Source organism: Jaculus jaculus, chromosome 5 (assembly GCF_020740685.1).
Source record: "Jaculus jaculus isolate mJacJac1 chromosome 5, mJacJac1.mat.Y.cur, whole genome shotgun sequence".
Taxonomy (NCBI): domain Eukaryota; kingdom Metazoa; phylum Chordata; class Mammalia; order Rodentia; family Dipodidae; genus Jaculus; species Jaculus jaculus.
The window spans coordinates 50,006,311-50,023,691 of NC_059106.1; the positions used below are offsets into that span (position 1 = coordinate 50,006,311).

A 17,381-nucleotide genomic window follows, 5' to 3' on the forward strand; every position below is an offset into this window, starting at 1 on the left:
TAAGTACATAATATAATTATCAAACCTGTTACTTCTCTAATAAGTCTACCTTAGGGATTTCAAAGCATAATTTATTTTTATTTTTTATTTTTTTGATTTTTTCGAGGTAGGGTCTCACTCTGGTCCAGGCTGACCCGGAATTCACTATGGAGTCTCAGGGTGGCCTCGAACTCACGGCAATACTCGTACCTCTACCTCTCAAGTGCTGGGATTAAAGGCGTGTGTCACCACGCCCAGCTACAAAGCATAATCTTTAAACAGTGTTTTTTTTTAAAAAAAGTTCAGCTGGGTATAGTGATGCACCCCTTTAGTTGTTCTAAAATTCATACTAAAAGCTAAGGGAGGGCTGGGGAAATGGCTTAGCAATTAAGGAGTTTGCCTGCAAAGCCTAAGGGCTCTGGCTCGATCTCCAGTACCCATGTAAGCCAGATGCACAAGGGGTGCATGCATCTGGAGTTAGTTTGCACTGGCTAGAGGCCCTGGAGTGCCCATTCTCACTTTCTCTCTCTCTCAAATAAATAAATGAATAAAAAGGAGGGAGGCTGGAGAGACTGCTTAGTGGTTAAGGCATTTGCCTGTAAAGCCAAAGGATCCCGGTTCGATTTTCCAAGACCCATGCAAGCCAGATGCACAAGGGGGCGCATACATCCGGTGTTTGTTTGCAATGGCTAGAGGCCTTAACGGGCCCATTCTCTCTCTCTCTCTCTGCCTCTTTCCTTCTCAAATAAATAAATAAAATATATTAAAAAAAAAAAAAAAGCTAAGCAACAGAGGCCAGGCCATGATGGAGTATACCTTCAATCCCAGCACTTGGGAGGCAGAAGTAGGAGGATCACTGTGAGTGTGAGACCAACCTGGAACTACAGAATGAGTTCCAGTTCTGCCTGGGCTAAAATAAGATCTACCTCACCAAAAAAAAAAGAAAAAAAAGAAAAAAAAGAAAGTTCACATCTCTCTTACAGTATTAAGTACTTAGCAGCAAGTCTGTAAAGGTTCCACCAGCACAAGAAAGAACAATAACCACACCAAATCACCAATGGTCAAAAGACTGATCACAGAAGGGAGAGAGGCAGCATGAATACTCTGCAAATGGAACAAGTGAGGCTGCTCTGAAGTGCAGTCTGGACAAGACACTAGATATAGTGGATGCTTCAGCTGAAAAGATGTTTAAAATCTGTGACTCCAGTTATTTATTAATTAACAGGGCTAAAGGGGCTAAAAAAGGAAATCCTCCAAAATACAAAATTCTCAGGACCCTAAAGCAGCACCAGCCTGAAGTATGATAACCATTTTTCTGTATGTGTAGTAACACTAATAAAGAACTCCACCACCCTGACTGTCCCACATGTATGTTTCTCCTCTGTTGGCCTACTGCAGGGGAAAGACCAGGAGGCAAAATGCAGCATAAAGTTTAAGCCTCAAGGTTGGCTATGGCTTCGTGGTATTGGTTACATGAACACAGTTACTAACTTTCCCAGCCTTCAGAAAAATGGAATCAGTGGGCATGGTGGCACATGCCTTTAATCCCAGCACTCAGGACGCAGAGGTAGGAGGATCACCAAGTGTTCAAGGCCACCCTGAGAGTACACAGTAAATTCCAGGTAAGCCTGGGCTAAAGTGAGACCCTACCTCGAAAAACAACAAAAAGGAATCATCTAGTTGGACTCCAGAGTTCTAGGAGAGAGGTGTAGGAATGTGCTCCTGGTTACACAGAGACCTCACGACCAAACCAGAAAATGAAGCCCTGGCTTCTCACCAGGCTCATAAAGTGCCACAGCTGCCCCCCTTCCCCCATCTAGTAATCCAAGCAATAAGGCAAGGCCAAAAGAGATAGGGAATGTGCATAAGGAAAACCAAAGTCTCCTTGGTCCTGAGGCTAAGTTCCAACCTTGACAAGCTAGAAGAAGAGTGTCCTGGAAGAAGTCTGCCAACAGATGTAGCAGAACGCTTTACACTTAGAGGATTGGGTATCTCCAACACCAGCACCTCCAATACTAGCTGTGTTGATTCAAATTTGTTCTCCAGAAGACAAAAACAGCTGTATTTTTATTTTCAACCATAGGAAAGGTTAAATAAAATAAAATAAAGTAAGAACCTAGTTTATTTTCTGCCAACATACTGGCACTGTAGACCTGTGCAGGAACACACCTGCTGTGGAATCTTCCCACACTCCTGAGGTGTCATGAGTAATTAGCAGAGGCGTGCCAAATGCTCTCCCCAAATATCTAAGCTGGCAGGAACAGGAGAGAGTCAGAGGCCTCAGCCTGGGACAATAGTATCTGTCAGTCAACTATGTTCTCACGACTCTTTCTGCTCTTCAGCTTCATTCCAAATAGCATAAACACCTACCTGTACAAGAACCTGAGAAAACCAAATGGTGAAATTCCCACAATAGCATGGCAAAGCTGGCAGGGTCCCAGCATTAATACTAATAGTAAAATGCATTTATAAAGGAAAGACTCAAATGACCTCATGACTCTCAGCATTCACACAGTAGACTGACAAGGGACTCAGGGCACAATAACTGATGCATGAAGCCAATGCCAAAAAGGATGAGGTAGAGCTTCCAGGCCAAAGAGTTGGCTGGAAAGGAGGCAAAGACCAGCACCTCCCTACTTACCTGACGCCAGTGGTCGGATCCACTCTTTGCTGTTTAGGTCGAGCCTCCAGAGGTCATTGAAGGCGGCATTGCAGCTGCTCTGAGTGCAGCCTCCAAATACATACATAGACTGATTGGCATCATAGTAGCATGCACCTAGAAAGAAAGTAACTGCAGTTGAATAATCATGACACTCCTTCAATATCACAGCCCATTTTTTTCAAAATTCAAATATTCAACACAGTAACTTTTGCCAGGTACTAAAGTTTCTATATCCAGCCTCTGTTTTCAGAAAGATCACTATTATATTACCTTTTATTATTATTATTATTATTATTTGACATAGAAAGAGAGAGAGAATGGGCATTCCAGGGCCTCCAGCCACTGCAAACGAACTCCAGACATGTGCACCCCCTTGTGCATCTGGCTAACATAGGTCCTGGGGAATAGAACCTGGGTCCTTTGGCCTTGCAGGCAAATGCCTTAAATGCTAAGCCATCCCTCTAGCCCTCATATTATCTTTCATTTATTTACTAGAGAAAGGGGGGGGCTCTAGCCACTGCAATCAAACTCCAGATGTGCCCACTTTCTTGTGTGCAGGCACAACCTTGTGCACATGAGGTCACCTAGTACATCTGGCATATGTGGGCTCCAGGGAGCTAAACCTGGGTTCTTAGGCTTTGCAGGCAAGACCCTTAACTGCTAAGCCATCTCTCTGGGTACTCATACTATCTTTTAAAAGAAGGGCCAAAGAATAGCCAAGAGCATTTTACTTAGTTATTCATTTACTTATCTATCTGTGTGTGTTCATATGAGTGAGTGTAGGTATGTACGTGTCATAGTGCACATGTGGAAGTCAGAACAATTATGAGTATTAGTTTTTGCTTTCCACCTTGTTTGAAGCAGGGTATCTTGATATTTGCCACTTAATATGCCAGACTAGCTAAACTGCAAGACTTCCGGGATTTTCCTGTCTCTGCCTCCCATCTTGCTGTAGGTACTCTGAGATTATACATACTCTTGAGCCTGGCTTTACATAGGTTCTTTTCTTAAAATATTTTTTTAACTTTATTTTTATTTATTTGAGAGAGAGAGAGAGAGAGAGAGAGAGAATGGGCACACCAGGGCCTCCATTCGCTGCAAACGAACTCTAGATGCATGTGCCCCCTTGTGCAGCCAGTTTATGTGGATCCTGGAGAGTCGAACTGGCATCCTTTGGCTTTGCAGGCAAATGCTTTAACTGCTAAGCCATCTCTCCAGTCCCCTTTAAATAGGTTCTTGAGAACCTAACGCAGTTCCTCATCCTTGTGTAACAAGGATTTTACACAATAAGCATCTCCCCAGCCCTAAGCACTGATTTGGAAGCATACTACGCATGCCAACGATGGCATTGTTGCGCATGATGGTGTAATCCAGGAAGCACACACAAGAATTCAGATTACAGTACTCAACGAGGGAAACCCAGGCCAGATGCACTGTTAATCTATTTTTATTTATTTATTTTGGCCTTTTGAGGTAGGGTCTTGCGCTAGCTCAGGCTGACCTGGAATTCACTATGTAGTCTCAGGATAGCCTAGAAGTCTTGCAATCCTCCTACCTCTGCCTCTCAAATTCTGGGATTAAAGGCATAAACCAATACGTCCACTGCACAGTTAATCTAAATCCCCACCAATGTCCTCCATGGTAGTCAGATAATGCCAATAGATGTCCTCTATCCTCCCACGATTCTTTTTATTTCCAAATGAAACCTGAAACACAAATCTTTATGCGAACCCAGTGACAATGGAATGAACCAATGAATAAAATTTTAATCAATGCTATGAAGCCCCACATAAAGATCAATGTGACTGAAACAACAGATTGTATGAACTTCAAAGTCCAGCCAGGGGAAGTCAGAAAGAGTCCAAACAACATCTGAGAGAAAAACCATGGAAGTTATTAAGTCCCTAGGTATATCCAAAACTATCAAGACATACTGGCTAGTGCTGACTAAATTAAGGCAATAAAAGACATTTAAGAGCTGGAGAGATGGCTTAGTGGTTAAGCACTTGCCTGTGAAGCCTAAGGACCCCGGCTCAAGGCTCAATTCTCCAGGACCCACATTAGCCAGATGCACAAGGGGCGCACACGTCTGGAGTTCATTTGCAGTAGCTAGAAGCCCTGGCGCGCCCACTCTCCCCTCTCTCTCTCTCTCTCTCTCTCTCTCTCTGCCTCTTTCTCTGTCTGTCACTCTCAAATAAATAAAAATAAAAAAAATTTTTAAAAAGACATTTAAAAAGTGGGCTGGAAAGAGAGACTTTATTAGATTAAGAGAAGGAAAGAAGAGAGAATATGAACTATGAAGAACTCCTGGAAGGATTAAAGCTCTCCTTGGCGTTTATTTTTTTGGGGGGGGGCGCGGGGGGAATAGGGTCTCACTTTAGCCCAGGCCTAGAACTCAACTCTAGTCCAGGCAGGCCTCAAACTCATAGCAATCCTTGTATCTCTGACTCCAGTGTTGGGATTAAAAGGCATGTACCACCACACCGAGTTTCAACTTTTATAAAGATGTGTGCACACCTTTAATCCCAGCACTTGGGAGACAGAGGTAAGAGGACTGCCATGAGTTCAAGGCCACTCTGGGACTACATAGTGAATTCCAGGTCAGCATGGGCTAGAACGAGATTCTACCTCAAAAACAAAAAAGTTGATAAAGATGTGTTTAGGGAGCTTGAGATAGGGTCTAACTATTTGGCCCAGACTGTCCTTGAATTTATAGCAGCCTTCCTGCCTCAGCACCCAGGTACTGGGATTATGAATGTGAGCCCCTAAACCCAGCTTCCCTTAAATCTATTTTGAAATAGCAGTTTCAACAAATACAGCAACTGTGAAAAACCAGCTATAGTGATCATGGAAGAACATTCTGTTCCTCTGATAAGCCAGACCTCATTAGTGATGTCTTAACCCCACCATGACTCCTACTAAGTGCAGGTGCTACTTTATATTCCTGACCCTCACAGATAAGCTGTTTCTTAGCAGCTGCATCCTTCCTATAGCAAAAGAGCAGAGTCCTTTATTGTTCAGAGAGAGCAAGCATTTTTCTTCTCTATTTGGACTGAAAACCCAGCCAGCAGCTGGGCCCCATGAGGTCTTTACCACATGTATTTTAATCCTTTACTAAAATAGTGCAATCGGCATTTTCCTGTTTCTCTATGAACAAACTCAAGTTTCTGGAAGAGGAGGGCATACTCCCAAGTAGGCAAAGCTAATACTATTGAAATGGCAAGTTTCACACAACTGTATTTCCAATAACCAGCAGTCAAGTATCAACTTAGCTAAGAGAGGAAGGGAGTGAATTTAGAAAACTATGTTCAGAATTCAAATATAATGGAATGAGAAAATATCACACTGCTGGGTGTGGTGGCACATGCCTCTAAAGCCAAACCCAAGAAGAGGGAGGCTGACACAAACTTGAAGCTAAACTGGTCTGCATACTTAAACTGTCTCAAAAACAAAAAGAGCCAGGCACGGTGGAGCATGCCTTTAATACCAGCACACGGGAGGCAGAGGTAGGAGGATCACCATGAGATTGAGGCCACCCTGAGATTCCATAGTGAATTTCAGGTCAACCTGGACTAGAATGAGACCCTACCTGTCAAATTAAAAAAAAAAAAATTTAATTAAAAAAAATGGCGACCAGACATGGTGGCTCATGCCTTCAATCCCAATCCTCAGGAGGCAGAGGTAGGATTGCTGTGAGTTCGAGTCCAGCATGAGACTCCATAGTGAATTCCAGGACAGCCTGAGCTAGCAAGAGACACACCCTGATAAACAAACAAAAAGGCAAAAAAGCAATGTGGACAGCTCAGTAGAATAAAGTGCTTGTTGTGCAAATGTGAGTAACTGCGCTCAGATCCACAGACTCCACATAAAAACTGAAAGGGCTGGAGAAATGGCTTAGTGGTTAAGGCACTTGCCTGAAAAGCCTAAAAACCCAGGTTCAATTTCCTAGTGCCTACATAAGCCAGATACACATAGTGGTGCATATGTCTGGAGTTTGTCTGCAGTTAATAGAGGCCATGGTGCACCCATTCTCTCTCTCTCTCTCTCTCTCTAAAACAACTGAAAGTAATTTTAAAAATTGGGGAACTGGAGAGATGGCTTAATGACTAAGGCACTTGTCTGCAAAGCCAAAGGACCTAGATTTGATTCCACAGGACCCATATAAAAGCCAGATGTACACGGTGGCCCACATGTCCGGATTCGTTTGCAGTGGCTGGATGCCCTGGCACACCCATTCTCTCTTTCTCTCTACCTACATCTTTCCCTCTCTCTCTCTCTCTCTGATAAATAAAAAAATTAATTGGCTTGGAGGGACTGCCTAGTGGTTATGGCACTTGCCTGCAAAGCTAAAGGACCCAGGTTTAATTCCCCCAGATGCACAAGGTGGTGCATGCTTCTGAAGTTTGTTCATAGTGGCTGAAGGCCTTGGCATGTCCATTCCCTCTCTACCTACCTATCTCTCTCTCCCAAAATATAGATATTAAAAAAAATATATATAAAAAGTTTAAAATATTTTAAAAATTAATGTGAGTTCCCTTTTACTCATGTTCTCTACCCAAATAGAAACAGAAAGTTTCCTTTCAGAGCATCTGGACCACAATGATAAAAGCTTCGCTCCCAACACAGATGAATACCATTTTCAGAAATGTCAAGATGGGGGGCTGGAGAGATGGCTTAGCACTTAAGATGCTTGCCTGCAAAGCCAAAGGACACAGGCGCGATTTTCCAAGACCCACGTAGGCCAGATGCACAAGGGGCACATTTGTCTGGAGTTTGTTTGCAGTGGCTAGAGTCTGCAAGCCCATCCTCTGTCTCCTTTCTCTCTCCTTGCAAACAAACAAACATCATAAAAAAATGTTGAGATGGCTTTATATATATATATATATATATATATATATATATATATATACATACACACATATATACACACAACTTTTTTTTGTTTTTGTTTTTCGACGTAGGGTCTGACTCGAGCTCAGGAATTCACCTGGAATAGACATGGAATTCACGACACAGTCTCAGGGTAACCTCAAACTCTCAGTGATCCTCCTACCTCTGCCTCCCAAGTACTGGGATTAAAGGCATGTGCCACCATCCCAGCTGAGGTAGCTTTTGAATTGTTAAATCTCCACATTTTCTCAAGTCTGTCTGACTGCTCCATGATAAATGCTGTAAGATGCATACCTCAAATTACTATCTAAAAGTCTCTAGTTAAAGACAAACCAATACCGATGCTATAGCTGCACTCACAGCAAGCTAACAGCTCTTCACAGTTCATAGTGGTGTACTACTCTATCTTCTAGGAGTTCCACATTTTCCATGGTGCATAGAGTATTCCCCCAAATGCTCCTTGAGTAAATAAATGGTACACTGATTTCTTTTTTTCTTTAATTTCTTGGGGCTGAAGAGATGGCTTTGTGGCTAAAGGCACTTGCTTGCAAAGTCTGCTGATCTGAACTCAATTTTTTAGTACCCAAGTAAAGTCAGACACACAAAATTGCACATATGGGCTAGAAAGATGGCTTAGTGGTTAAGGTGCTTGTGAAGCCTAAGGACCCATGTTCAACTCTCCAGATGCCACATAAGCCAGATACACAAGGTAACGCAAACATGCATGGTTTCACATGCACACAAGTTGGCTCAGGCACATAGTGTTCAATTGTAGTGGCTGGAGATCCTGGCACACCAATTCTCTCTCATAAAAAAAAAAAAAATTGAGGTGCGGGATTTTCCCCTCACACCGTGCTCTCCACAACTCGGGACACGTGAGGGGAGAGCAGCAGCGAGCAGCGGAGGAGCAGACCTCGAGGTAGAAGAACACGTGGAGCAGCGAGACAACCAGAGCAGCCGCGGCTCCCTCCCCTCCCCCACCGCCTGAGCCCAGCTCCAACGAACAGAGCAGCGGCCCGGGACCTGGCCACGCCAACTTGGGCTGACAACGGGACCCAAGCAGGAGCAGAGTTCGGGAGCAACATCAGCGGCTCCAGCACTGGTACCAGCGGCCCCAGCAGCAGCAGACCCAGGAGCGGCAGCGGCGGCAGATCCCGCAGCAGCGGCTTGGGGGGGGGGGAGCAGCGGCAGCTTCAGTAGCGGTGGTGGCTCCAGTGGTGGCAGCTACGGCAGCAGCAGAGGCAGCAGCAGCAGCTCGGTTTGCCCCGTAGGAAAAGCAAGTGCCCAGTTCCAGAAATCAGAACAGCAGCCCGACGACCCAGGCAGCAACTTGACTGAGACCAAAATCACCCAAGGTAACTGGGATTGCACCAGGGAAGGGTCTCACTTGGTCACAAGCTGACTTGGATCCCTCAACAGACCAGAAATCTAAACCTCTTTGTTGATAGAGGATCTGGTCATTATAATAACTACTCTTGCATACATACTCGGGGCTGTTTCTGATTGAATGTGTACAGTGTTTAGTTAAATTTTAGAATCTACCTGTATTTTATTCCACTCAGCCTGCTTGAATACTCCTATAGCAGGGAAACTCAACCCCTAAGAACATCTTTGTAGATACTCTGAGAGTCTTAAGAGCCACACCTAATACCTTAAGGTCCTACCCTGAAAATATATTACATCAAATCAATTGATACAGCTAAGAATACACAGCTAGCTAGAAAATCCAAGCATTAACTTAATCCAAGATGCAAAAATATATACATTATAACACAAGAAACACTAAAAAGCAAGACGATATAAATCCACCTAAAAGTATTAATGCATCAGAAATGTCCTCCAGTGAGAAAGAGTTAGAGGAAATGCCTGAGAAAGAGTTCAAAAGAATAATTACAAATATGTTCAAAGAGGTCAAAGAACACATGAAAACAATCAAAGAAGAAATCAAAGAGGAAATCAAAGGAATCAAAGAAGAGGCAGGACACCAATTTAATGAAATAAAGAAGGCAATACAAGACATAAATAGGGAAATAGAAACAATAAAGAAAAACCAGTCAGAATTACTAGCAATGAAGAACACAGTTAATGAAATAAAAAACTCTGTAGAAAATCTCACCAGTAGGATGGATGAGGGAGAGGACAGAATATCTAAGCTAGAAGACCAGGTGGCAGACCTAATGCAGTCCAACAAAGAGAAAGACAAACTTATAGAAAAGTATGAGTGGGAATTTCAAGATATTCGGGACACTATGAAAAGATCCAATATAAGAATTCAGGGCATAGTAGAAGGAGAAGAACTCCACTCCAGAGGCATAGTAGGCATCTTCAACAAAATCATAGAGGAAAATTTCCCCCAAATTGGGAAAGAGGTGCCAATACAGATACAGGAAGCCTTTAGAACCCCAGCCAGACAAAACCCAGAAAGAACCTCTCCTCGCCATATTATAATCAAACTTCCAAACACACACACCAAAGAAAAAATATTGAAAGCAGTTAGAGAGAAAAATCAAGTTACCTACAAAAGCAAGCCCATCAGGATTACAGCAGATTATTCAACACAAACTTTTAAAGCCAGAAGGGCTTGGAGTGATATATTCCAAGTTCTGAAAGATAACAACTGTCAACCAAGGTTACTTTATCCTGCAAAGTTATCCATTCAAATAGATGGAGAAATGAAGACATTCCATGACAAAAGCAGGTTAAAGGAGTATTTGAAGACAAAACCAGCTCTACAGAAAATACTTGATAGAATCCTCCATGCTGAACAAAAGGAAAAGCACACATATAAGGAACCTAGAAAAAACAAGCTATACTCAAATACCAGTTAACAGAAGAGAGCACAGGTAGAACCAGTAACACACACACACACACACAAATGGCAAACATAAATACACACCTTTCAATAATATCTCTTAATATCAATGGTCTCAATGCCCCAACGAAAAGACATAGATTTGCAGACTGGGTTAAAAAGCAGGATCCTACAATTTGTTGTCTCCAAGAAACTCACCTTTCTACAAAGGATAGACATTATCTTAGGGTGAAAGGTTGGAAGACGGTGTTTCAAGCAAATAGGCCTAGAAAACAAGCAGGGGTTGCTATCCTAATATCAGACAGGGTAGACTTTAGTCCAACGTTAGTCAAGAAAGATAAGGAAGGTCACTTTATATTGATTAAGGGGACACTCCAACAGGAGGACATTACAATCCTAAACATATATGCACCTAACATGGGGGCTCCCAAATTCGTCAAACAAACACTATTAGAACTAAGGTCACAGATAACACCAAACACAGTGGTGGTGGGTGACTTTAACACCCCACTCTCATCAATTGACAGGTCATCCAGGGAAAGAATAAACAGAGAGGCATCTGGACTAAATGAGGTCATAGAAGGAATGGACCTAACAGATATATACAGGACATTTCATCCAAAGGCTGCAGAATATACATTCTTTTCAGCAGCACATGGAACATTCTCTAAAATAGACCATATATTAGGACACAAAGCAAATCTTAACAAATTCAGGAAAATTGAAATAATTCCTTGCATTCTATCTGACCACAATGGAATTAAACTACAAATCAGTAGCAAGAAAGGCTATAGAGCATACACAAAATCATGGAAACTAAACAATACACTACTAAATGATGAGTGGGTCAATGAAGAAATCAAAAAGGAAATCAAAAAATTTATAGAGTCAAATGATAATGAGAACACAACATACCAAAATCTCTGGGACACAATGAAGGCAGTTCTAAGAGGTAAATTTATAGCCTTAAGTGCCTATATTAAGAAATTAGAAAGGTCGCAAGTAAACGACCTAATGCTTCGCCTTAAAGCCTTGGAAAAAGAAGAACAAGGCAAACCAAAAATCAGTAGACGGGAAGAAATAATAAAGATTAGGGCAGAAATTAATGAAATAGAAACAAAAAGAACAATCCAAAGAATTAATGAAACAAAGAGTTGGTTCTTTGAAAGGATAAACAAGATTGATAAACCCTTAGCAAATCTGACCAAAAGAAAGAGAGAAGAGACACAAATTAATAAAATCAGAGATGAACAAGGTAACATCACAACAGATTCCAGAGAAATTCAAAAAATCATAGGGACATACTATAAAAGTATATACTCCACAAAGTATGAAAATCTGAAAGAAATGGATGATTTCCTTGATCTATATGACCTACCTAAATTAAATCAAAATGAGATTAATCACTTAAATAGACCTATAACAAACATGGAGATCCGAACAGTTATCAATAATCTCCCAACTAAAAAAAGCCCAGGCCCGGATGGATTCACTGCTGAATTTTACCAGACTTTTAAGGAAGAGCTAACACCATTGCTTCTTAAGCTTTTCCAGGAAATAGAAAAAGAAGGAATTCTACCAAACTCCTTCTATGAGGCCAGCATCACCCTGATACCAAAACCAGGCAAAGATAGAACAACAAAAGAAAATTACAGACCAATCTCCCTCATGAACATAGATGCAAAAATTCTCAACAAAATATTGGCAAACAGAATACAAGAGTATATCAAAAAGATCATTCACCCTGACCAAGTAGGCTTTATCCCAGAGATGCAGGGATGGTTCAACATACGCAAATCTATAAATGTAATACATTACATAAACGGGTTGAAGGACAAAAATCACATGGCCATCTCATTAGATGCAGAGAAAGCATTTGACAAAATCCAACATCCCTTCATGATAAAAGTCCTACAGAGACTGGGAACAGAAGGAACATATCTCAATATAATAAAGGCTATTTATGACAAGCCTACAGCCAACATATTACTAAATGGGGAAAAACTGGAAGCTTTTCCACTAAAATCAGGAACAAGACAAGGGTGTCCACTGTCCCCACTTCTATTTAATATAGTTTTGGAAGTCTTAGCCATAGCAATAAGGCAAGAGACACACATAAAAGGGATACAAATTGGAAAGGAAGAAATCAAGTTATCATTATTTGCAGATGACATGATTCTATACATAAAGGACCCTAAAGACTCTACTAGCAAGCTGTTAGAGCTGATCAAAACCTACAGCAATGTAGCAGGATACAAAATAAATACACAGAAATCAGTAGCCTTCATATATGCTAACAACAAACACACAGAGGATGAAATCAGAGAATCACTCCCATTCACAATTGCATCAAAAAAAATAAAAATAAAATACCTTGGAATAAACCTAACCAAGGAAGTAAAGAACTTATACAATGAGAACTTTAAAACACTCAAGCGAGAAATTGCAGATGACACTAGAAAGTGGAGAAACATCCCTTGTTCCTGGATTGGAAGAATCAATATCGTGAAAATGGCAATCTTACCTAAAGCAATCTACACATTTAATGCAATCCCTATCAAAATTCCAAAGGCTTTCTTCATGGAAATAGAAAAAACAATCCAAAAATTCATTTGGAATCACAAAAAACCTTGAATATCTAAAATAATACTGAGCAACAAAAAAGAGGGCAGAAATTAATGAAATAGAAACAAAAAGAACAATCCAAAGAATTAATGAAACAAAGAGTTGGTTCTTTGAAAGGATAAACAAGATTGATAAACCCTTAGCAAATCTGATTTTAACCTATACTACAGGGCCATAGTAACAAAAACAGCATGGTACTGGCACAAAAACAGACATGTAGATCAGTGGAACAGAATAGAGGACCCAGATGTAAGCCCAAGTAGCTATAGCCACCTGATATTCGATAAAAATGCCAAAAATACTCATTGGAGAAGAGACAGCCTCTTCAGCAAATGGTGTTTTGAAAACTGGATAAATATCTGCAGAAGGATGAAAATAGATTCTTCTCTCTCGCCATGCACAAGAATTAAGTCCAAATGGATTAAAGACCTTAACATCAGACGGGAAACTTTGAAACTGCTAGAGGAAAAAGTAGGGGAAACCCTTCAACATATTGGTCTTGGCAAAGACTTTCTGAATACAACCCCAATTGCTCAGGCAATAAAACCACAGATTAATTACTGGGACCTCATGAAATTACAAAGATTTTGCACCGCAAAGGACACAGTGAAAAAAGCAAAGAGGCAACCTACAGAATGGGAAAAATTCTTCGCCAGCTATATATCTGATAGAGGATTAATATCTAGGATATACAAAGAACTCAAAAAGTTAAATAATAAGGAATCAAACAAGCCAATCAAAAAATGGGCTATGGAGCTAAATAGAGAGTTCTCAAAGGAAGAAATACGAATGGCATATAAGCATCTAAAAAAATGTTCTACGTCACTAGTCATCAGGGAAATGCAGATTAAAACTACATTGAGATTCCATCTCACTCCTGTCAGATTGGCCACCATCATGAAAACAAATGATCATAAATGTTGGCGGGGATGTGGAAAAAAAGGAACCCTTCTGCACTGCTGGTGGGAATGCAATCTGGTCCAGCCATTGTGGAAAACAGTGTGGAGGTTCCTAAAACAGCTAGAGATTGATCTACCATATGACCCAGCTATAGCGCTCCTAGGCATATATCCAAAGGACTCATCTCATTTCCTTAGAAGTACATGCTCAACCATGTTTATTGCTGCTCAATTTATAAAAGCTGGGAAATGGAACCAGCCTAGATGTCCCTCAACAGATGAGTGGATAATGAAGATGTGGTACATTTATACAATGGAGTTCTACTCAGTGGTAAAGAAAAATGAAGTTATGAAATTTGCAGAAAAATGGATGGACCTAGAAAGTATTATACTAAGTCAGGTAACCCAGGCCCAGAAAGCCAAGCGCCACATGTTCTCTCTCATAGGTGGATCCTAGCTACAGATGACTGGGCTTCTGCGTGAGAATGGAAATACTTAGTAGCAGAAGCCAGTAAGTTGAAAAGGAGACATAAAGGGTGGAGAAAGGAAGGGAGGAGGATACTTAATAGGTTGATATTGTATATATATAATTACAATGATTGTAATGGGGAGGTAATATGATGGAGAATGGAATTTCAAATGGGAAAGTGTGGGGGTGGGGAGGGAGGGAATTACCATGGGATATATTTTATAATCATGGAAAATGTTAATAAAAATTAAAAAAAAAATTGTTTAAATGGCACATCCAGAGTTTGTCTGCAGCAGTGAGGCCCTTGCAAATTGTATTTTTCTCTGTCTCTCATAATGAATAAAATTTTTAAAAATTTATTTATTTGGTTGTGTGCATGTGTGTGTACATATGTGTGCATGTGACAGGGTCTCTTCCTATTGCAAACCAATGTCAATTCAGCTTTATGTGGGTGGCTAGGGAATTGAACCCGGGCTGACAGGCTTTGCAAGCAAGTGCCTTTAACTCCTGAGCCATCTCCACAACCCTCCACTCAGACTTCTGGAGTGTCAGATGTTGAATTCTCTTTTGTGTCCCTATTTGTCACCAGGGAAAGGCCTGAGGCATTTATCCCATACTGAAGGGAAAAGTGCTGTCTGGAGTCTCACACCTACAAGCCAGAACATATTTGATAAAGTCTGTAATTACATAACTTAGGAACGGGCAAGGGTGGTTGTAGCCTGGGCCTGCTGGCTCATGTGGGGGTTGGATCTGCAGTATGGAATACTACCTGACCTCATTAGAAGCTTAAATACGAAAAGGCTTTCTTAGGGCCTCATGAAGTTGCTACAGCAATCTGAAGAGGAAATCCATGGTATCCAAGACTAGCGGGAAAACAGGAAAGCTGGCCTTTTCACATCATCTGCCTTTTTTGACCCAGATATACTTTTACATGGGAAAAACTGTATTGTGTACATACTTGTGTTGAAGCCCACCAAACATTACAGATATTAAAATATACTCGTATCAGCTATGTAAAGTGTGCTTGCCAACTATATATGAGGCCCTGGGTTTGATCCCCAGCCCTGCATAAACAGGGAGGCATAGGAGGATTAGGATTCAAGGTCATCGTCAGCTGCATAGCAAGCTCTGGGATAGCCTGGGATACTTAAGACTCTATACCAAAAAAAGGGGGGAGAGGGCCAGAGGGATAGCTTAGTGGTTAAGGTGCTTGCTAACAAAACCAAAGGACCCAGCTTTGATTCCTCAGTACCCACATAAAGAAAGATGTACAAGGTAGCATATGTGCCTGGAGGTCATTTGCAGTGGCTAGAGGCCCTGGTGTGCCCATGTTTTCTCCCTCCATCTGCCTCTTTTGCACACCTTTCTCTCTCTCAAATAAATAAGTTAATTTTTAAAAGGGTGAGTAGCTGGGCATGGTGGCACACACCTTTAATCCCAGTACTCAGGAAGCAGAGGTAGCAGGATCACAGTGAGTTTGATACCACTCCAAAACTCTACAGTGAATTGTAGAGTGAGACCATACCATGAAAAAAAAAAAAGGTGGGGGAGAGAGGAGCACTAGAGATCTTGGCTCAGTTGTCAAGTGCTTGCCTAGCACACACAGGCCCAGGGTCTTATCCCCAGCAGCACATAAAGTCATACATGGCGACATACACCTATAATCCCAGTACTTGGGAGGTGGAAGAAGGAGGATCAACATGAGCCTCAGTGACAACATAATGACTTCAAGGGCTCCATGAGACTCCATGATCAGGGAATATGTATGTATGTGTATGTGTACATACACACATACACACTTATACATATATACATTTATATACATATACACACATATATATCCATATTTAAATCTATATTTACAGTTCAAGTAATGCTGGGTGTAGTGTTGCACACCTTTAATCCCAGCACTTGGGAGACAGAGGCAGGAAGACCACTGTGAATTTGTGGCCAGCCTTAGACGACATAGTGAATTCCAGGTCAGCCTGGGCTAGAGTGAGACCCTACCTTGAAACCCCCCCCAAAAAAAGTAAGTGCCAGTACTGTGATCTGCGGGTGTAGCTCAGTTCATGCCCAGCTTGTACAACCCTGAGTTCAATCTCTAGGAAGGAAGCAGGGAGATGAGGGGAGGGGAGGGGAGAAGAAAGAGAGGGAGAGGGAGGGAAGAGAAGGGAGGGAGATGAAAGGAGGAAGAAAAAAAAGGAAGGAGAAAAAGAGAAAACAAAACAGGAAGGAAGGAGGTGGGAAGGGGAAGAGGGCAAGAAATCTTTGTGATAGCTTGGAGAAGGTATAATGAGCAGATGGCAAATCATGGTAATAGGAAAAAGGAAAGGTTTGAGGAAGAAAGGAAAGCAATTGGCTCTTGGTGTCTTTTGTTTCGTTGTTGTGTTTGAGACAGGGTCTCATGTAGCCTAAGTTGGTCTCAAACACCCCATGTCACCGAAGCTGGTCTTGAACTTCTGATCCTATCGACCTGCATCTTCTGAATGCTGTGATTGCAGTGTGTGCCAAACACCCAGTTTTGGCTTCTGCTGAGGACAAGAACCAAGAATGAATCCAATATTCAAGCTTATGTATCAAAAAAGAAAAAACCTAATTAAGGAAAGGAGGAAATTGAAAGGGAAGACAAAATTCCGCTTCCAGTTGATGGAATAGGAAACAGATTGTATCTCCATGGTAACAAGCAAAGAATCAGAAATGTAGATCTTGAGCTCAACAAGAGTTCGGGTTGACCAGGCCCAGAAAGCCAAGCGCCACATGTTCTCCCTCATATGTGGATCCTAGCTACAGATGATTGGGCTTCTGCATAAGAAGGAAAATACTCAGTAGCAGAGGCCAGTAAGTTAAAAAGGAGATATAAAGGGAAGAGAAAGGAAGGGAGGAGGGTACTTAATAGGTTGGTATTGTATATATGTAAGTACAATGATTGAGATGAGGAGGTAATATGATGGAGAATGGAATTTCAAAGGGGAAAGTGGGGAGGAGGGTATTACCATGGGATATTTTTTATAACCACAGAAAATGTTAATAAAAATTGTGAAAAGA

General features: G+C 41.5%; 1 protein-coding gene across 1 annotated transcript in view; it reads right to left on the bottom strand.

The window, feature by feature from the left end:
- Positions 1–17,381, bottom strand: part of Fbxo42 (F-box protein 42) — a 102,634-nt gene that overhangs the window by 41,368 nt on the left and 43,885 nt on the right. Inside the window, exon 4 of the mRNA XM_045149410.1 lies at positions 2,621–2,755. Within this exon, the coding sequence (XP_045005345.1) occupies positions 2,621–2,755 (135 nt within the window). The remainder of the gene's footprint in view (positions 1–2,620; positions 2,756–17,381) is intronic.